Genomic DNA, 22262 nt, shown 5'->3' with positions numbered 1-22262 from the left:
CATGTGGCTAAATTTTTTTTTTTTGTGAGATTTAAACCAAGTAAATAAGACGATTCAACACTCAAATTTACACTCTACACTGTGTGCATGCATGCTGTACAGACATCTAGAAAACTGTTACAGGAGCAGTGCAGAGGAGATGAATATCTTTAGCTGATCATTGAATACACAGCTGTGACTTGCTTCATGTCCTCTATCTCACCAGCTGCAGGGGCCCAAATGTCCAAGTTGTCACCATTTTAACTGGTATATAAGTATACCACACTTCTAACAACTTGTCATGTTTGGTTTGTTTTTCTGCAGTTAGTTTTCTCAGCCATGTTTCTGTCGGCCTCTGTTTTGACAGCTAACCAGCCCTGTAAATGTTATGTGTGAAGGGCTGTTTATTCCCTTCCTCTCATCCTGACGTACTACGTGAGGGCCCCGTATCTTACGTCCAAAGACGAGCCCCTCTGTAAAACCTGTGCTCTCCTGGTAAATCGTCCTCCTAGTCCATATCAGTTTTTTTGCAGCACGTACACAGCAGAGAATCTTTGATGTATAGCTGCATCAGGACTTCATGACAACAATGAATACAAATTGAAAACACTATACTACTGATCTTCGGTATTTCAAACAAGGCAATAAACTCATACATCTTAAATATTACGCAGTGCTCAGTGGATACTGTGTGATTGAAACTAAACTTTGACGTGAGTAAAGGCTCAGCACTGAACGGACAGAGGCTTGACAAACTAGTTTGCCGTTCTGTTAAACTGCTATTTTCACTTTTAGCAGAAGTAGCAATCTCCAAGATCTCTGTCTCGTTATCTTTGGCCAATCGTAATTGCAGGTTTGTTTTTCAACCACACAGTTCATAAAACTATGAAATGCAAGGACTTGTATATAATTTCATCAGTGAGTCATAGTATGTATGTATTCATGTAAACTGATAGGAGTCAAACTTTAGACTCAAGTGAAAGATCAAAGTAAAAAGATTTCAGTTTTACTCACAAACTTTAGAATCAAATTCATCATTAAGACCAATAGTTTTAGTTGATTATTTGCATTTGGACATTTGATAGGATGTTACAAGACTATCATTAATCAGGCTGCAAAAAAATAAGAAGAATAATAAGCACTATCTAAACATCTTCATTGTCTGCAGTTGTCAGTGTGGAAGTAAATTCTCTTATTACCTGATTTCTCTGACGTACCCCATCCACCAACAGCAGAACATCTCAGCATCCCTATTTATACATTCATATATAAGAAATACATTAGATAGTTGTTCATTTACCATGTTAAAAAAATCACACAAATAAAATGAACTTTTAGAAGACTGATAATTCTGTATGTTTTTGCAGAATATCATCCCACTGAATTAACGATAAAAACAAATATACAGTATATAAAGGGGCCAGAAGATACAGTCATCATCCAAAAAAAGGTATTGCAGACATGTTGGGAGAAGGAAAGACATAAATAACAGGTTTTGGTTGGACAAGGGATCATATGCCAAGAGAGGCAGTGAATGATAAAGAATTTTGCCAAACTAATAAGAAAATTCATATGTCAATCCTGAACCATTCAATACTAAGCACAGTAACAAAACCACTGCTTGTGAACACTTAAGTTTTACAGACTGTAAATACATGGACTAATTTCACAAACAGGGTCTGATTCCCAGTTACCAGGTGGAAATTAGTAAATGAATGTCAGATTAGTTGTGCCTGGCATATATTACCCACTCATTTAATGTGTGTTACTTTGCTCTTTAAATGTGTTATTTCATATCTATGTATATTTTACATTTTTACAGGACCCCAACCCCACCCCTTTAAATTTTAAGCGTTTGTATTCGGGCACGAGACCACCTGTGGGAGAGTTGCGTTCTTCAGTTAGTGGTTAACATCCTCACAGTGAAGCCACTACCATGTTCAGCTCACTCTTTTTATTTATTTTTTTTACAGAATAGCAACTTATTTTTAAAGTATGTCAAATCAGCTTTAACTCTATGGCCCTATCATATACATTGTCAGACTATTTGCAGTGCTGTTGGTGTTAAAAATGAGCTGAACAGATGAGATCAACCAAAATACTTCACACTCACAAGTGTTTACACCATTTCAACAATAGAAACATCACATTCATGTTGGAGCCAGCACATTCAGGCTACCTGGAAATTAAAAAGCAGTCAGAAGTTCATTGATATTGAAGGAAAATAAACCAACAGAAACAAAAGTATGGGGATGATGCCTAGCCTAGTAATAGGCTTTTTTTTCTACAAGAAAAAAAGTCATATTACGAGATTTAAAAATGTAAAATTTTGAGAAAAAAAACTTTAGGAATATTACAGCAATCAATCAAACAAGTGAAAGGAAAGTCAGTGGCAGTCTGAGCTGCTTCTGTTTGTCCAAAAAAAAAGAATAGACACACTTCACAATCTCTTCAGTGTCCTGAGGCTGATGATGATGATGATGATGAGCCATAAGATGAAGTATCTCCTTATTTATGAAACCTCTGCTAAAATACAACTTCACAGGATGCTCCACATTCCTCATTTTAAAGCTTGTGATGTTTCCTCTCTAAAACAACACCTAACCTAAGATTACCTCTTAATTCTCATAATATTATGACTTTATTCTTGAAATATTATGATTTTATTCTTGTAAAATTGCGACTTTATTGTCATAATATTATGACTATTTCCTCGTAAAATTATGACATTTTTTTTCTTGAAATATTCTGATTGTGTTCTCAGAATTACGACTTTATTTTCGTAATATGACTATATTCTCGAAATGTCAGTTGTTGTTTTTTTCATTGTAGCCCTAATACTCCGTCGTACATATGGATTTATTACTTCAAAAGAAATAGAATAAATGTAAAAGGAGGCAGTGATGAAACATCAACCAGGATAACTGAGACCTGAGGATGAGACGTTAGCGGAAGTCACTACCACTGGCAGATGACAGTATAACAATACAATGCAAAATGAAGGATGGAGGAGGAAGAGACGGAGACGCTGGAGGAGGTCAGTACGTCCAACAGACGGCAGTAAAGTAAAACATAATCGAGCAAAGGATGGAGAAGAAGTTGCAGAGATGTGCGCATGCTCCACACATTAACTACAGACCGCGGCACAGTCGGTAAGAGTTGTTGTTGTCGCCGTGTCGTCGCTGACAGTGTGTTATTATTGTGTGGGACTGCTGTGAGACGCCCACCGCAGCGGAGAACTAGCCTCAGCTGTGGCGGCTCAGTTAGCGCTTCATTTGCTGTTTGATGCAGGTATGTGAAGTCAGCGAGCGGTTTCTGGAGTTGACGTCCAGCTGTCCGACAGACGTCCTACTGTAGGGCTTTATTATTATCTGAATATTATTATTTCTTATTGGACACAGCCCCCTGACGAGCTGCTAATGTTAGCCGTCACTGCCTTTACAGGTTTACAGGACACCGAACTAACTTTAGCTTAGCCTCCATTTTCTTGCTGCATTACCGTTAGGCCAGACTGTTCACTAACGGGTGCTATGTGACACAGGACACCCAACTCATACCATAACCTTTGTTTATATGACTGACAGTGGTTACTATTGTTAATGTTACCAATGTTGATAGCATACAGTTGTATGTAAACGTTTGCCGGAAGTTATTTCATTGTGACCCTGAGCAGCTGTTTTCTTCCCAGAAATTGATTTAACGGTTCAAGATGACGACTTCATGGAGCGACCGTCTGCAGAACTATGCCGACTTACCTGCCAACATGGACGGTGTGGCCATGAAGAAGTATCGGCGTGAAGCTCACCACAGGTACGTGTTGGGTCAGACTGCAGCAAAAGTGCTGCCAACTTCCTGAACATGGACCAGTCCTTCAGTTCCTGACACACAACTTATGGTTTCACCAGTGATATAGTCTGTTTTCCATTTCTCATGTGTGTGTGTGTGTGTTTTGAATTTTTCTCAGTATCAGGGGCCAGTTGAACAAAACACCTTGAGTTAAGATTTTCCTTAAAGTCTGAGTGTTTTCCTTAAAATAGCAGTTGCATAAATCACCCTTAAGTTTTCTCCTCAAGGTTTCTTTAACAATTTAAGTATTTAAAGCTTTTTCTCCATATTTTAGTCTTAAACGTCAGGGATCACTTAAAGTCAGTTAAAAAATGAGCAGTGTTATTAAGGTAATGCACTTTTTGTACTGTACTGCCTTGATGACAATGCTAATTTCATTGTACATTGCTCTGCTCTGTATGATGTCAATAAGCAGTATGGATTTGAATTGATAGTTGCACAAAAGACCATAGGAGGATGAGATAGTGGCGCGCTTCTTTAATGATCCATCCATGCAAACACAATTTCATGTTTTGTAAGTGATTATTCTGCCCATTTCAACTCAGTTATAATTTCATGTTCTGTTTCTTTTATGTTGCTGTCTGTTATGTCTCATAATGTCGTATATTTGCTGTGTTGCATTAATAAGTACCAGTCCAAATTAAATTCCACTGTGAGCTAAAGCAAAAGAGATCAATTGAACTAATAGTTGCTGGTTGTGGTCTGACCCAGGGAGCCAGAAATCATTTCATTTGATCTTTAGAAAAACATAATGCAAGGATATTACCATCCTCTACATCTGACTAGTCACAAAATCCACAAATCAGTCCTTGTACATTAATAACATTAATTCGTCCTCACTACAACAGCTACAACAATGAAAGAAAACACAGATCTCTGTGAGCACAGTGTAGCAATTGCAGCTAACTGATGTAAACAAACTTTAACCAGCCCCCTCTTCAATGAAGAAACTGGTTTGGATGCTTTCAGGTATTAACAATCTCCTCAGGAAGAAGGGCTCTGACATGACAACATGCAGTGTTTAGCGGATTTATTTTTAGGCTTTCACTGCAGTCAACAGTTTACCAATAGCGGAAGGATTCATGGCACTGCAACAGGAAACAGAACTGGAAGTCAGTGCCTGACAGAAACCTATAAAGCAGTACTGCCACAGCTGTTTTTTTCATAGATTACTGTATTCCGTCAAGTAACTGGAAATAATTATTTTAAAGTCATAACAATAGCAGATGAAAACATTACTGAGATAATGCTATTGCTGATGATTATTATACTTGTTGGCTTATAAGCTGTAGTTTGGTCGAGCATATCTGAGCATGCCGGTAGGGCTGGGCCTGGAGCCTCGATCATGTTTAGCACTGACTGCAGTGTGTCCACAGCACCAAATATCAAAAACTACAACTGAGGTACTAAAGGCTGACATCACATGTCAGATTCACATCAACATTTGCCATGTCTCTTGATGTTTTCTGGCATTTTGAAACTCAACCTCGGTATGGTTTCAACTCTAGTATTAAAACTTTTTTGAACAATACTCAGCCTTTCATAAAGGATGCTCCAGTTTGTTCACCAGTTACTTGTTTACTTGGGCTTTGTCATTTCATGCTGGGTGGCTTCATGGGTTCCCCACGTAGGGTGTTACAGGGGCTCTGGGGTGAAATTGTCGGCACGCGACCTTGTGTGTTCCTCTACATACAAGCAAAACAAGGACTTGTTCAGCAGAACATTGCTCCATAGCATCACTTGTAGTCAAAAAATCCACAGGATACAATTTTAAATTTCAAAAACACCTCTTAGTGAAGTTGACAAAACAATCTCAGGGTCCATTTAATGCTAAGTTCACACTACATGATTTGAGCCATGGTTTTCTACTCCCCAACAGTTTTGGAGATCGCAGATAAAAGCCCCAGATCAGAAGCAAATCAGCAGTCGGTAGGTGCCAGCAAATAGGGACTTGATTGCTATTTGTGAACTGTTCAAAGATGATCTGAAAGATTCACTGATGCATTGCAGATGCCATAAACATATCTAGCATTCTAAATATCTGGACTGGGAAGTCTAAATCAAGTAATGTGAGAAGTGTTACCGTAGTGACTGGCAGTGACTTTGGTGACGAGCTATAGCTGATGAGAGTACAAGACACAAGATGAGGGGAAAGCTGGCGGAGGAGTTGTGCAACATCCATCCTTGCTGCCCGTGTATCCCAGTCCATTCTGTTTTCTTTTTCTTCCTTGTTTTTTTGCCGTAAATCAGCGCACAAACAACTTGTATCGCTCGTTTCTTGTAAACAATTATTTTAAAAGAAAAAAAATCCTGTTTCGCGCATGGCGTCATTTTCCGTGTCACTTCTCACGTTTGTTTTCGGGACAAAACGTAGTTTGGAGACCAGACAGAATCGTCTGGATTCATTCTATTGAAAGAACTTGTAATTTATGAGTCCAGTATTTCATGATTCCACATTACAAGACAAAACGTTCTGTAGTGTGAACAGTACATGGCATTACTTGCTCACTCTGGAACTTTCAGGAACATCACACAGTCATGAACTTTGTTTGTTTATCACGGAACCGTAATTGTTCAGACTTTCCATATTTAGGAGCATTTTTAGGACCACATGTTTGCGTAAAAGCGTGACACTTTATTGAAGACTGTGTGATGTGGTTGAAAGCTCCAGAACAAGTGAGTTAGTTGATCTTGAGTCGAGATTGTTTTGATCACTACTGTTTCCCAGGTCAAGAATAAATTCTCAATGGTGAAGTTTAAATTCAAATGGACAGAGTATAGTAGGTTCTTCTCCGCGCTCCCTTTATTTCAAAATAAAATCACATTTATTGAAGCTTAGTTTCCCAAGATTGACCAAACCTCAGTTTCTGATCAAAGAAGCGGATCAGCTAAGATCTTAAGAGGATCCACTGTGCTGTAAGAGCATATTAACCTGGATCAGTTATACTGCATTAATATAATGGAGCCTGGTCCCATGAAATGTATTGAAAACACTGTTTTGAAATGTTTTGAAATGTGTGAGACTGAGACTAATGTAAAATTGATAGCAGGTGGCTGAGGCAGATGTTATTACTGTTTTTGGGCTGTAACGAGTTCTGAGTTTCAATAGAATACAGATTATTCACTGACAAAGACGGTGAACCAGAGCTGTGTAGTGTGACATGAGTGGTAAGACCAGCAGCCATGAGTTCAGTGGTAATACTACATGTATTCTCTATTACAAAGCTTTCCAAGGGATCTGGCTCAAAACCATCCTGCAATGAGGTATGCCATCCTTTTGTTGTTGAACCAGACTGGGACTACTGACTAAATGACTTATTTGTTTTGATGTCCATGATGTGAATTGATTCTCCATCCAACTCTCATGGAACTCCATCCATACTGACACTGATTGTGAGTCGGGTTTCTCCCTGTGCAGGCATCAGTTGGTGGTCATTGTGATTTCTTGGTGTGAGCTCCTCCTCTTGCATTTCCCCTGTTCCTGCATCTTTTCTTTAATCCCCATCTGTTGCTGTCAAACTGATGTCATCTCTCACACCATCTGAATAGAGACTGGAGGCCAGTGTGCAGTCTGAGCAGAGTCACAGATTATATGTTTACACTGTATAATCTGTATTTCTGCATAGAAATAGTCAGTCATGTAAGAGAAGCAAGAAGGTGCCAAACATTTATGTAAATGTGTTTTTTTTTATTATTAGCTGTGCTCAAAGTGAGACTTGATGTGAGTCACTGCAGGGCAAAAATTGTCTGAAAATGTAGAACTGATGAAGATTAAAATGAGCAATTTAAATGGATACCAGCGGGGTCCTCCTTTTGCTATTGCAGGTTCTCTAACAGGCTTAGAATGTATAAATGATAGTTGAGGTCAGGGGGCTGAGCATGGATAGGAAACCTCTTTGTTTTGTTTTTTTGAGAACCGAACTTTAACATTCTCTGATTCCTGTTTCTGTACTGTGGATTTTCCGCTTCTCTCATTTTATATCTTATTTATGTTAAACTGAATAACTAATAATGTTGATCAGACAAAAAAAAATAAAAAATCAGCAGATAAATTGATAATGTAGTAAAGTAGTCATTAGTTGTAGCCCTTTTCAAGTACCAAAATCTGAAATCAAATGCTTGCTCACATTTTTAGTTGCGTTGTTGTTTAATTCAATTCTCTCTCTCTCTCTATGATAAAATGAATGCAAGCTCATTCAGTAGTCCTGTAATGAGGGTTCAGATGTTCAGATTGTGTTCAAGTGATTGTGGTACTTATCCATAGTCAGTGTATCAACCACAGTAGACTTGAATCAGCACGCTTCCAGTTTGGAGAATCAGGCAGGAGCACCGGCACAGAAGCTGAGTACTTTCCTGCTGTGGACGGGGTCAGCAGGGAAAAAAAATGCATTTTAGCCATTTAAAAAATCTAAATCAGTTTAAGCATACATTTATAATTTGAATATTTTCACTGCTCAATCTTGCTGTCAAACAGCTGATGTGCAGTGTAATACAGTGTTTAAGCTGTGCAGCATTCAGTTTGAACAGCCAGCTGCCATGCATTCACTGACCGTACACTGTTCTCCCCTTCCAGAGTGTTTGTCAACAGAAGCTTGGCCATGGAGAAGATCAAGTGTTTTGGTTTTGATATGGATTACACTCTGGCAGGTAAGTGCAGTTTGAGCCTTTTGGTATTAGCCTGGATAACACATGAAGGTTTAGCTGCCGTGGCCAGAGTCTACACCATCTGCATGGTAGATTCAGTAAAGTGGGATCTGATGAAAAAAGTGAGTCCATACAGGCCTTTCCAGTCCTACTTGACCCTTCTTTGAGTCCTACTGAGTTCATGTTTTTGCATTTGCTCACTCCCTCCTGGAATTTGTGAGTTAAAGCTAAATTCTAAAAATTATTGGCAATATTTTCTATAAGTTGCAATGTATTTACAACCCAAACATTTTTGTGAGAACATTTTTTTTTTTTTTTTTTTTTTGGAATAGTGCGCCAATTTTGTTCTTACCATTTAAAAATAAATCAAAAGTAATAACCAGTTTTATAAGAGACTGAGCCGCTATCTCAAACCAACACCCAGCAGTTTAGATTTAATAGGTAAAACTGTTTTTGCCAGCAGCACTACATATCACTGTAGGAACCATTTGGAATAACTAAGGAGGGGTCTCAAACTTCTTATGTATGTGTTATACTAATGATTTTTTTCTTTTTTTATCAACAGAAAAAATGTATAAAAGTAGCTGATAAAATAAGATAAGTTAATAAAGTAAATACAATAAAATACAATGTAAAGGGATCAAAAACGGGGCAGCACATTTTCACGGTTCATGACCAAATGAGTCAGTGTCTCAAAATTTCAAATCTGGATGATCTGAACATCAAAGTTGTTGGTTCTTGGGGTCAGTTGGTCCTTGGCCCAGTTCACTGGAGCACCCACTGTAACCCAAGCTGCTGCCGCTCAACTGTGTGTTGAGGTATTCCTGGCCTCAAGGCAGTCAGACTGTAATCCCACACCATGATGGGGGGGGGGGGGGGTAAAATTTATCACCCACTGGTAATGACTGAAAAATTCCTATCCTTTTGTTGAAAAAATGACTCAGATTAATCAGAGCCTCTATCACACCATCAGGCTCCTTCATTAGGCTTCCTCCCTATCTCTCAGAATGAGTTAGCTGACATTATAACCCCCCCTCTGTGAAGTAGTTATCAACTATTCCATCTCTGGTTGTTTTCCCCATTTACTTTAACTTTTAACACTTCGATTGGCTGAGGAAGTGGGGAGGGATAACTGGTACACCAGTGGAAAGGTTCTCTTCTTATTTATCATTGTATTATAAATTGTTTGTATAATATCAGTCGCTCCAGGATTTTGAGACTGTGGCTAAAATACATGATTTCGCGGAAACTTTTCTTAAAAGTTGCGATTAATGTTTTTAGATGTTTTTTGTTTTTTGCAATGAAACTGCAGGAAAAAATATGAACTGCAATAATTTTTGCTTTCATTTTTTGTATAATTCATTAAAAATCTAAGGCAACTTGTACCAGTGAGAATAAATCCAGTGCAGTGCTGTTAAATTTAGAACTAAACTATAAACAACTTGTCTTCACCATATATCAGTGAATTACTGACCACGTAAACATCCACCAGGCCTCTAAGGTCATCAGAGCTTCTGATTGTGCCATGCTCAAAGTTCAGGACCCGTAGTGACCAACGTTTACTGTCCTGACCCTCAGGTTAGGGAACAATCCCCTTCTGGGGGTCAGGATAGAAACCTCTGAGTATTTTAAATCTCATCTCAAACCAGCATTTCATTTTCTCAGACGCATTTTATTGACCCCCCCTGCCCTGATTTGTTTCATTTTTTTATTCTTTTAATAATTTTTGTCTTTGATTGAATTAGGTATTTATATGCTTTTGTCATTGTATGTTTTTAATGCACCTCAAGATGCACTTTATAACCCTGATTTTAAAAGTGCTGTATAAGTAAAGATTTATCTAGATGTTTACTTGCAATAGTCATCATCTGTTAGTCATTTGTTATGTGCTTCTAGACCCCTGTGCTGCAGGTGCAGGTCACAACATGTCAATCAGTCAGTCACACATGACAAACTCTCTGTGCAGTATTCTTCAGTGTTTTTGGTGCTGTGCCTTCATCAGGGTGATTTGTGTGTTGTGAACATGAGCCTCTCCCTGTCTGTCTGTAGTGTATAAATCTCCTGAGTATGAGTCGCTGGGCTTTGACTTGACAGTCGAGCGTCTGGTGTCCATTGGATATCCACAAGAACTGCTCAACTTTGTCTATGACCCCTCCTTCCCCACCAGGTCAGTTCACGAAGCCCTGCCTCTTTTTAATTCTGACTTCATATTTTAAATTAAATTAAATTGCAACAAGTTCTCACTCTCAGGTTTGCCTTCTGCTTCCTGTCTTTCTCAGAGGTCTGGTGTTTGACACGATGTATGGCAACCTGCTCAAAGTGGACGCCTATGGGAACATCCTGGTGTGTGTGCACGGGTTCAACTTCCTAAGGGGGTGAGGTTCACTAGTCCCACATACTCCACCACATCTCTAAAGAACTAGGCAGTTTTCCACATCGTGAGCCCCTCATTCAGCCCTCCAATAACAGTACTATCTACAGCCAAGCCAGCAGCACTGAGCATCATCCAGGCTGATGGGAATGTGGTTAGTTTGACAGGTATTTGGTATTCAACCAAAGTATTGGACATATTGACCTGATGATGGTGCTGGATGAAAAGTCAAAGTTAATCCTGAGTGGAACGTGACTGAGTTACACATCCAGTAGATGTTGAGACTCACTCATTTCCCTCAGAACCACAAATGTCAACCTCATGTGGAATGAAGAAAAGCAATTATCAAAAGGTGACATATTTCACCTGCTGTTGATGCTACAGGAAATGCTAGGGAATCACCAAAGTCCAAAAAGATTCATCCTCTGAGGACCATAAATGTAAAGAGTTTCATGACAATCCATCCAATAGTTTATGAAGGAGAAAGATTCCAACAGGAACACTTCTGATATCCACACAACCCCTGATGCTCTTGTTACTGTGAAGCAGCGTCTTCATGTGCAGATCTGTGTTGGTGTTGGTGGTATCTCATGTTCTGAGAGCACACACACAGAACACACATGCATGTAACAAGCACAGAGGTGGAAGATGGACATTTCTGACTACAGGAGAAGGAGCTGTTAGAAATGTAATCTAATGTACAACATGTGTACAGTATAGTATAACTCTGTTTCCTGGTTTGACTTCCTGTAAGAATGTATGTATGTATCTGAACTCACTCTGCACAGACCTGACATCAGAGAGATGTACCCAAACAAATTTATTCAACGTGGAGATACAGACCGCTTTTACATCCTCAACACACTCTTCAACCTGCCTGGTAAGAAAAGACGTCAACACAACTTCTCTACAACTTTTATACAATCTCAGAGTAAAAGATGGAGAGGGACTATTAAAACATAATAAAATCCAAAATGTAGGATTTTAAGGGCAATCAGCAGGGCACAATCAGAGCGGACATTTTACCATGAGGCTTCAGGTACATTTTTGATCAGATTTATGATAATTTATTTGAATAATCATTTAGCTTTAATGATAATAGATTAAAAAAAAAAAAAACATTTTACTTTTCTGCTGCGTCACCTATATTGGTGTTCTCCAGTGGGTGTGATTGTTGGTTTTGATTGTTTGTGCTCTAATTTGATTGGTTTAGTGTCTGTGTGAACACACACTAAAAATAGATTGGGGGGGGGGGGGGGGGGTGTTATTCCATTGGGCGCTTTAAAAAACCAAGAGCCAATGGAGAGAGGCCAGGATGCGGGGAATGTGATCCCTTTTCCTGGAACCAGTCAGAACCCAAGCCGCAGCGTTGCAGTTGCAGGCGAGACAAGGATGACTGGCAGAGTCCAGAATACAGGCAGTTACAGTAGTCAAGCATGGAGGATATGAGAGCATGGATGGAGGAAAGGTTGTATTTTCGAGATGGTACGAAGCTCAAAGAAACTGGATTTAACTACTTCCATTTATGTGATATTAAAATTATCATCATAATTTTTATAACTAAAATATAACATATATATATATATATATATATATATATATATATATATAAAAAAATATAACATGGGAATCTTTCCCATCATGCATCCCATGTAATGTGAACACTTCATCAGCCTCTTCTCTGTGGCTGTAGTGAATAAGAGAGAATTGTATGTAGCTCGTATGACCATTTGTAGGCCATTTGTAAGTATGATCTTCAGTAAGATGTAAGTTGACAGTGCGCCACATGATGATCAGTCATCTGCTGCCCTCTCAGCTGCTTGAAGCTTTGACATCTTTTACACTGCTTTGTCCTAAAACAGTTAGAAAAATGTAAAAAAATAAATATGCAACTAGCTGTGGTATCATAGTGTCACATTTTATATATTCTTACTCAAAAAGTATAAGGATGTTCAATTTTGGTTCAACTTGAACTGGTTTTGACGATGAATCTGATTCCACTGGTTTCTTCACAACGTTAATTTGTCATGTTGGATATATGTTGATATTCAGCTTCACAGTCATCTCACTGTCTTCTTCCTCAGAAACCTACCTGTTTGCTTGTCTGGTTGATTTCTTCAGTAACTGCTCCAGATACTCCAGGTACTGTTGCACACAGAGTACTGTCTGTCTGTGGGAAGTGAAGCTGGTTCGGAATAAGAGCCTGTTTAATGATTTAATAATGTTCAGTAGAATTTCATTATCCTGCTCTCTCAGAAACACTGACTGCATTAACTCCATTAATTGTAATGGTCTCTGTAGTTGTGAGACTGGCTTCAAAGATGGCGACCTCTTCATGTCCTACAAGAGCATGTTCCAGGACGTCCGAGACGCTGTGGACTGGGTTCATTTCAAGGTAAAAATAATTACAGCTGTCAGTTGCTCCTGCAGTCTGTGCTCGTTTCATCCCCAGCTCTCAGTCCACTTCTCTTTCTTTTCAAAGGGGTCCTTAAAAGAAAAAACAGTTGAGAATCTGGAGAAGTACGTAGTAAAGGATGTAAGTATATACAGCAGCTATTAGTTTATAGTTTGGGTGACAAATACTGTGTCTCATTTTTTGCCGTTCAGTCTGTCTGCATCGTTGTTAATGTTTGTTGTGTTCCTCCTCAAAGCCGAAGCTTCCTCTCCTCCTCAGTCGCATGAATGAAGTAGCCAAAGTATTTCTGGCCACCAACAGTGATTACAAATACACAGAGGTGAGATGAAAGTTCAGTCAAACATGTTAATGAATGCTGAAAGCAAAGCAGAACCTGCTGTCTTGTCTTGTTTTATCTTCTGTCAGGTGATGTTAATGAGTTCTGTCTTCTTTTGTTCTGGACCACAATGTAAAAACAAACCCTCCCCTGTCTTACAGAAAATTATGACCTACCTGTTTGACTTCCCTCACGGCCCAAAGGTAACACTCTTGATCAAATAAAGATTCTCAGATAATGTGTATCGTCAGGGATCTGAATGGATTTGACTTGAACTACCTTGCTTGTGTTCAAGAGAGAAAAATGAGAAATGGCAGATGTCATTTGATATGAATGAGATGAAGTCTCTGTAGACAGGGTGCTGTGCAACCGTACAAACAGGCTTTAATTAAAAACCTTTGAAATGAAGAAAAATAATTCATACAGGAACTTTTCTTATCTCCCCATAGCCACTGGTGGTGTAAACCGGATATAATTTGAAGAGAAAAATGTAATAAGATATAATAAATATGGGCTAATACAATATAATTGTATTTTGAAACACATCTTTTGATGTGTAAGTGCTTATGAAATGTAGGTCACACCGTGTTGTGACTTAAGGATTTTGTCCTTAGTGGTTAAAGCATTTAATGCTTCCTCAACTAGCTCGAGTGTAACTCCATGCACCTGAACAAGGACGACACACGGGGTTCATTGTGTGTCAGAATACCTGAACAAGCTAAGCCTGCTGACACACGTTGATGTGGGTTTTTTTATTGTATTAGCTCACATTTATAAAGCAGCTTTTATATTTCACCAACCACTTGAGAACCTGGAATTCGATTTTTTGGTACTACTTTACAATCAGAGTCCATGAATGGTTTATAACTAGTTTATTAATGAGCTTGTTAACACTATAAATAATTTATAAGCTGTTATAACACATGAAATAAGAAGGGCAACAGCGAACTGTTGCTTGTCAAATAGTGAGCCCACAATAATCTGTTCTGTTAAGCCTCATATCTCAATACTTACTCCATCATCAGTGTTTGTACCTGCTGCTTCATGACCGTAATGTTAATTTACTAGTAATTAACCATGTTACATTTATAACTGGTAAAAGAAGCCTTATTGTAAAGTGTAAAACCCATCAACATTTATTAATGAGTTACCAGTTAAAAATAATAGTAGCTCATTAATATATGATGATGTGTTTCACACTTTACAATAACTCATTATGTGATTATGATTTATAAAGTGTTAACAACCAAATTAATAGCCTAATTTTAAACTATTTATAAATCCTTATTGTAAAGTCGTCCTGATTTTTTATTCATTTATTTATTTTCTTATTTTTATTTTTTTATGCCATGATGCTGTACAGCTGTATGATGATGTACGTGCGTGTGCGTGTGTGTGTGTGTGTGTGTGTTCATTACAGCCGGGCACACCCCACCGGCCCTGGCAGTCCTACTTTGACCTGATCCTGGTCGACGCCCGGAAGCCCGTGTTCTTTGGAGAGGGAACAGTTCTGCGGCAGGTCGACACTGTGAGTGTTCACTACAGAAGCCTGCATGGACACAATACCATACTCTGCTTACTGTACATTTGAGAGCAGTAATGTGGGTCAACTACATTTTTGCTGTGTAAAGACTGCTGTGAAAAAATTGCTGTGACCGAGTCTTGGTTTCTTTCAGACCACAGGTCGGCTGAAGATCGGCACATACACCGGACCTCTCCAGCATGGTATTGTTTACTCTGGAGGTAAATAGGAAACCACCTGAACACAGCATGTTGATTGTTTCTTATGATTTAATTTGGTGTAACAACCATCAAAGTGTGACTCAATGTGTCTGGCAGTGGTATTTGCTTATTTCTCATGAATCTGATCATTTCTCACTCTATGTAATGTAGATGTATTTGATTTTAAACCCAATTCAAGTGGTTGTACACACACTAATGCTAGACAAGAATTAAAGGTGTGTTTACAGCAGGAATGTAAAACAGGACTGTGTTACATTTGTAGTTCTAATCAGTTGAGAAACTGAAAAAGATTTGTTGTGTAACACAGGAATAGAATATGGAATATGTGCTGAGTCGTATAAGCACTTGTTAGTTTGAAGTGTGGACAGCATTAGAGCCACCAATGTATTGTAACACCCTGTATCCTCATATGTGAAAGAACACTGCAGGCTGTGCATGGAGAACAGCACCATCATATCTGACAGTAGTCCCACACAGCCCCTAGCCTGAGGCTGTCTGTGCTAAGATCTCCTCCTCCATGTCTTCAGTCATGGTGGGTGGTGGTGCTCATGCTCACTCTCCTACTCTTTGACCCAAACACCTCCCTGCTGCTGCTGCTGGAAGGATTACCTCAAGCATTAGCAAGCAAACACCTGATGTCTAGAACAGCAACTTCATATAAAACCATCACAAGTTGTTGCTGTGAGACGATGAAAGTGGCCAAAATGGTTATTTTTCTTTTCTACTCCCAGGTTCCTCAGACATCGTGTGTGACTTGCTGGGTGCTAAAGGAAAGGACATCATCTACATTGGAGACCACATTTTTGGTGACATTCTCAAATCCAAGAAGCGTCAGGGCTGGAGGACTTTCCTGGTGATACCGGAGCTGGCTCAGGAGCTGCACGTGTGGACCGACAAGAGTTGTGAGACCAAACACATACACACACATATATATGCACATACAGCTATATAACCCCACCGTTTGAATAGAATTAAACAGTGTTGTTCAGCGGTTTAAATTAAAAGCTGTTATGATTTGGCTTGATTAGAAATCAAGTTGTTCATTAGACAATTGGGAAGTAAAAAATCCTCCTACATTACCATGCATGACAGAAATGTGAATGGGATTCAGTTTTCTGTTGATCTTTAGTGGTCTGCAGTTCACACAGTGTAACCAACTGTAACCCTGTCGCCATGAAATCATTCACTGAAACTCAGATCATTGCCAGGCTCACTAGTAAAAAATGTTGTCATGTTTTCTGACTGTCTTCAGGGATGCGGTGTGATGTTCTAATGCCAGTCTTTGTTTTTCAGCCATATTTGAGGAACTTCAGTCTCTGGACTGCTTCCTGGCAGAGCTTTACAAGTGAGCTCCTTCTCAGCTGTTTGTTGTATCTTGCAGAAACGCAAAGGTTCTTAATGCACCTTTCAGACATTTGAGGTGAAGAAAGATAAAAAAAAATATGTTAATACAAGAAGAATTTATAGAAATTGGCTCCAGGCATAAATGTTGTAGTCAACACTCACACATATGAGAGATTTCAGTTTTTGAATATTAAGAAATGTATAAAAATGTCTGGAAACATGTTCACACATTCACTTAGTCTTTATGGGTTACTGAGTTTAGACTGATGAGCAAATATGTCAGTTTTCTCAATGTGAAACACAATAAAATGAAGGGGTTTGAAAACTTTCTGAAGCCTCTGTTAATTGCCTGAAAGGTGATAATTATTTAGTTTCTCCTCCAGTGTGGTAGTATTACCTATGCACACTGTGTTTTGCAGCAGTTATTTATCCCTGTTGTTATGGCAACATGGTTAGAAATAATGTCCAGGTACTGAACTTACTGATAGTCTGATACATAGAGATTACCAACACATGTGGTTCTGCAACATCTGGTGTCAGCACAGTGTCTCAGACCAAAGTCTCATTTGAATGAATCTCTCCCTGTGCCAATCTTTACTATATTAAGTGTCAGTGTTTCTTCACTGTATGAAACAAACCTGGGCTGTGCGGGGCCTTTGTTTACAGAGTGTGTAGAAACTCACAGCAGGTCATTTAATCTTGCCTGACAGATCTTGTGAAGTGACCAACTGATGTGGAAACTACATTTTAAAGTAAAAGTAAACTTGTGCTTGGTCTTCAGGCATCTGGACAGCAGCAGCAATGAGAGACCTGACATCAGCTCCCTGCAAAGAAGGATTAAGGTACAACTTCCTCTGACGCTCACATGTTTCTTCCTCCTGTCTTTCACCTAGAAACAGCTCCACTAGACACAAAAGTCGACCAGTGTGAGATTTTGAAGGATAACTGTGTAAAAATGAAAGTTGTCATTATTTCCATCACTACTGCTGTTCAACATGACAATGACAGATCTCTGTATCCTTGGTTACAACCAAGTAAATGTTCCTGAGCCTTGTTTCAGCTCTGACTGTTGAACACAAGAGTTCCTGTAGGAGCGGCAGGACTGCAGAGCACCGTCAAAGCTTGTTTGAAGCTGTGATCACAATTCTGTTCAATACAACATGATTTATCCCTGTGAGGACAGTCGAATGTACAAGGAATGGAGTTTTTTGAATGAACAATATCTGTTAGAAATAAAAGATTTTTCCTAATTTGTCGTGTCAATCATGGCTGCCGGGAAAAATGTCAGTGAATGAAATGTCATGCATGTCTCTGTGTCTCTGTGTCTCTCATGTCTCCAGAAAGTGACCCATGACATGGACATGTGCTACGGCATGATGGGAAGTCTGTTTCGCAGTGGCTCCCGTCAAACGCTGTTCGCCTCCCAAGTGATGCGCTACGCCGACCTGTACGCCGCCTCCTTCATCAACCTGCTCTACTACCCCTTCAGTTATCTTTTCAGAGCGGCACACGTGCTGGTGAGAGTCACTCACTGCTGACACTCTGTACAGACTCCAGTGTGTGTGTATCCGTCTGCGCTTCATGTATTTTTTTTCCTCCTAGATGCCTCATGAGTCAACGGTGGAGCACACCCACGTCAGCATTATCGACACAGAGTCTCCGCTGGCCACGCGAAACCGTCACGACGTCGACTTCAAGGAGATGGAGTGCAAACGGCACCAACTGACCCGATCCATCAGCGAGATCCAGCCCCCTCACTTCTTCCCCCAGGCTCCTCAGGAGATCACTCACTGCCACGATGAGGATGATGACGAGGAGGAGGAAGAGGAGGAGGAAGAGGAGGAAGAAGAAGAAGAAGAGTAGATGGAGGGAGAAGAGCAGAGGAGTCTGAGTCTTTCTCTCACATCCAGTTCGTCCAGTTTTAATGTTTGAAGTTGATCTTTTCTTTTGTTGATAACCACAGGGCTGCAGCAGCTGATTCTGACTGTCAGAGCCACTTTTACATTTAGAAAAACAGGTTCACTGTGTCAACCGGTCTGGACCTGATCTTGTACAAGACAGGGACTACTGTAGATTCAAGTGGTCTTGCTACGTCCCTGGTAAGTGTACCTGTCCACGAGTAAATCAGAATTCGAAAGTGAGTTTAGATTCCTGTCTGTTAGTAGTATAAGATGCAGGCAGTGAGGTGTTGAAGAGAGAATAACTGCCATACTCGTAGAGCAGCTGTTCGTTGTTTGATCCTCCTGGTTCTGTTGGGTTTGTTTAATTTCCTGCTTTTGTTGGAGTCCAGTCTATGTTTCTTCTGTACTGTAAACAGTTTACTGCCTTACTGCTTAATTCTGCACCGTACCTCCAACCTCAAAACATGTGTAACACTGAGGTGAAGAGATTAACCTTAACCCGTCTTAAAGGAGCAGTCCGCCCTAAGACTCTGTAACAGTTGGCACAGCCACGTTTGTCACATAAGTCACGTTCAGGAACTAAAAGGTTCATGAGGCCCATTGTTGTCTCCGTTTCCACTGCGGCCATAAGACCCAGGAGACTATGCAAATCAGGCCGATGATGTATGGAAGAGCAGGTAAATGCACTACACCCTTTCAGTCCAGTGTACAGGACACATTGCGTCCCGTATGGATTCAATGCAGGACGCAGCATTTTATTTTCAAATACGGGACAATCCCGTATTATACGTGACGGGTGGCAACCCTAGCCACTCCGGCTGTTGTGGTCTTTTATTTTTTTGTAGTCCTGTTTCAGTTTTTTTTTTTTACCTTCTCACCTTAGACCCTGGTTCCTGTAGTCGAAACGTGCATAGTTCTTCAAAAGGTTCCTGGTTCCTGGGGAAAGTTCCTGCGGTGGAAACGCAGTTATACTTTATATTTTTGGGACCATATTACTTTTTGTGTAATTTCTCTTCCACTTCCAAAGAGACCTGGTCAAATGTAGAGATGTGATGATATGTTGAAGTATTTTAGCACAAGTAGAATTCAACAAAAGAAATTATTTAGCTAACTTACCCTAAAAGAGCCATTTGTAAGTTTTGCTATTACTACATTGCCAATGTTGGCATTAACAGCTGTTTACTTATCTGTCTTGCCAAGAGCTTCAGCCATCGTATATTACAAGAGGTCATGATACGCTCTCTGAACAGTGTTACTTCCTCAGGGCAGACTGGACACTGCGGTGACTCAGTATTGGAAAGTGACCAGACAGTTTGACTGTGCCGGAGCTAGCTGGCTAGCATGCTAACTGCAGTACAAGAGAAGAGGCGACAGATGTAGAAGCAAAACAACAGGGTTGCCTTCCACCAGCTTTACTCTTGGCGAGTAAACAAATGAAGTTTGATGTCTAACTCGCAACGTTTCTTCTAGACTGTTAAGTTAACAGCTGTTAATGCTAATGTTAGCTCATTAGCGATGGCAAAACTTATAAATAGCTCCTTTAAAACATTCATAGTGAATGTCTGGTGGTGTGAGACGCATGTCTCTCAACAGAGCACAAAGCAATGCAGCTGTCCTCCGTGTTGAAAAGCACAAACTTTCATCTGATTGTGAATTTTTCTTTTTTTTTTTTTTTTATCCCATTTTGAATTTCTTGAAAAGAATTCTGGGGCATGGGGAAACTGAACTGTAGTGTGTGTGCAACACAGCTGCTGAAACGAGTCAGTCATAAAACGGTTAAACTCCAGAGGAGTATTTTCTCTTTCATTTTGTGATGCCTGCTGGAGTGATGTGAAGTCAACAGCCAGCTTCACTGTTTTTAATACCCAGTTCTTTCTCTCAGAGTTGTAAAATAATACCACATTTCTTATATTCCACAGAATCAGAAAGACTTTGGGGCCAAGACTCATCCTGAAGTCCCTCTGTCCTATGCTCTGGCTGCATTATGTGTTTTTTAAATTACTGCAGAAGTAATGTAGATATGACTCCCTGCACAGTGTTTGCAATGGATTGTGAAACAGTTATTACCTTATTCATCTCACTTTGAGCTGATACAGTGAGAATGAATGAGTTCGATTGTTAAAGACTATATTTTAAACATTAATGGTGAATTGATTTCATGAGTCCTGTCTCAAGTCCAAGTTTAGACTGTATTAATTTTTCCTGGCAGTAATGGTCCTCCATAGGGAGGTGAAACTACTGTGTTTCTCTAACTGTAGTTTGAAGTTTATCAGCTGATCAGGTCTGTCTGCTGTATACATGCTGTTACTGTAATGGGAGAGGTGGACTGAGCTGCTGATGTGTGTCACTGTGGGCCTGTCTCTGTGTGCACTAATGTCATCACAGATACTGCCAGTGAATGCAATAGTGTCTTTTAGTAAGCTTTAGAGTTCATTCGGTTGTTTGTTTCTTTGATTACCATCATGTTTTTAACCTCCTGCCCTGAGTTTAAAGGAGCTGTGATTTAACAGGAGGACCTTGTCTGCTGGACTGATGCACAGTATTGATCCTTGATGAGGTGAACAGTGAAATACTCCTTGTTTTAAAGGCTGTGTGATTGTGCTGTTTGTGTGTTACAGCCTCACACAGAAAGTTTCTGATTGAATATGTTGGAGCTGCCTCGTCCTGTCTGGACTGATCAGCTGGATCTTTTCTCTCCTTGTTGTGGGTCAAAGTTTAAATGTCCTGCTGTCTGTTAGGTCTGCGCTCAAATGGACAATTGATTGACTTATTTCTGTCCGGTTGCACGTTGAGATGTTTATCCGGTTATTTGAGTATGGGAGCAATTTGTTACACTGCTGCTGTTGAAGAATAAAGGTCAGGACACCCCCAGAGTGAGCAGCAACAAGGATTTACAATGGTTAGTTTTCTTACTCGTCATTTCAGAACCGTTTTGCATGCCTGTGTTAATGACAGCGGTCACTGTCAGCTGCTTTGAAAACGCGCTTCAGCTTCAGACAGAGTCAAGTGTAAAGTGAACCAAATGAATGTATTTTTACCTGCAACAGTTGATGCATGTGTTGAAGTTGCATTTTAATTTGAAGAGAGTTGAAACGTTGAGACGGTTTGAGTCATGACTGATGTTTGTAATAAATTTTCTGATCCAATATGGCAGCTGAGTTTTGATTGTTCAGTCAAAGTTACTCATAAAACTCCAGTGTTGTGTCATGCCTTATATATCCGTGGGTGATTGTTGCGAGTGTTGTATTGTTATTGTGTACAGAGTCACATCAAACACCAAATACTAATGTGGGGTTCCCTCCTCCAAACACCTGACCAAAGGTTTTCTTGTCTGTTCTGTTTCATTATTCTTTCATGGCTTTATCCTCATTTACACACACTAACAATAACTGATATTACAAACAAAATATATATGAGAAAAGAAAGTTAAAGGAAATAATGATATACACACATGTAGTATATACTCATACAGAGCTGTGCAAACATTTTAGGCACTAAAAGTAAAGTCAGGATATTTGCAAATATAATACCATGAATAGTTTTTAGCTCTGATCCCCCAAAACAACACCTGTTTTCCAAAGCACTTGGCAGGTACAGTAGATTGTTCTAGCATCTTGGACCTGCCTCATTCCTTCTGTGGATTTAGTGTCTCAGTGTCCCTGTTGCTTCACGTAATCCAGGACGGACTCCATGACGTTGAGA

General features: G+C 39.7%; 1 protein-coding gene across 5 annotated transcripts; it reads left to right on the top strand.

Moving 5' to 3' along the window:
• Positions 1–2963: 2963 nt before the first annotated feature.
• Positions 2964–21706, top strand: nt5c2a (5'-nucleotidase, cytosolic IIa). 5 transcript variants are annotated; one of them, XR_008829528.1, is made up of 20 exons: positions 2964–3131; positions 3668–3789; positions 7051–7089; positions 8399–8472; positions 10519–10636; positions 10749–10844; positions 11629–11720; positions 12925–12982; positions 13142–13235; positions 13323–13376; positions 13492–13575; positions 13734–13775; positions 14993–15100; positions 15249–15315; positions 16047–16217; positions 16609–16660; positions 17441–17501; positions 18000–18176; positions 18262–18758; positions 20480–21706. XR_008829528.1 is itself a non-coding variant. In XM_056394945.1 (19 exons), exons 2-19 carry the CDS (start codon positions 3689–3691, stop codon positions 18520–18522), a joined length of 1749 nt encoding a protein of 582 aa, XP_056250920.1. In that variant the 5' UTR covers positions 2964–3131; positions 3668–3688; the 3' UTR covers positions 18523–21706. The 5 variants fall into 5 exon arrangements, 4 of the variants coding, with proteins under 4 accessions (XP_056250920.1, XP_056250922.1, XP_056250921.1 ...); XM_056394945.1 differs by having other exon boundaries at positions 18262–21706; XM_056394946.1 differs by having other exon boundaries at positions 3131–3270; positions 18262–21706.
• The last annotated feature ends 556 nt before the right edge of the window (positions 21707–22262 follow it).

This window comes from Seriola aureovittata, chromosome 14 (genome assembly GCF_021018895.1).
Source record: "Seriola aureovittata isolate HTS-2021-v1 ecotype China chromosome 14, ASM2101889v1, whole genome shotgun sequence".
Taxonomy (NCBI): Eukaryota; Metazoa; Chordata; class Actinopteri; order Carangiformes; family Carangidae; genus Seriola; species Seriola aureovittata.
The sequence above is the reverse complement of the archived record's forward strand: the minus strand, read 5'-3'. Positions and strand labels throughout refer to the sequence as shown.

What these genes read in the sequence shown, in the direction of transcription:
- nt5c2a (XM_056394945.1), top strand. Translation starts at nt 3,689, where the DNA reads ATGACGACTTCATGGAGCGACCGTCTGCAGAACTATGCCGACTTACCT. An exon ending in AGAAGTACGTAGTAAAGGAT is followed by an intron (nt 13,377 to 13,491) that starts GTAAGTATATAC and finishes TCCTCCTCAAAG; the next exon opens with CCGAAGCTTCCTCTCCTCCT. An exon ending in TTCTGCGGCAGGTCGACACT is followed by an intron (nt 15,101 to 15,248) that starts GTGAGTGTTCAC and finishes GGTTTCTTTCAG; the next exon opens with ACCACAGGTCGGCTGAAGAT.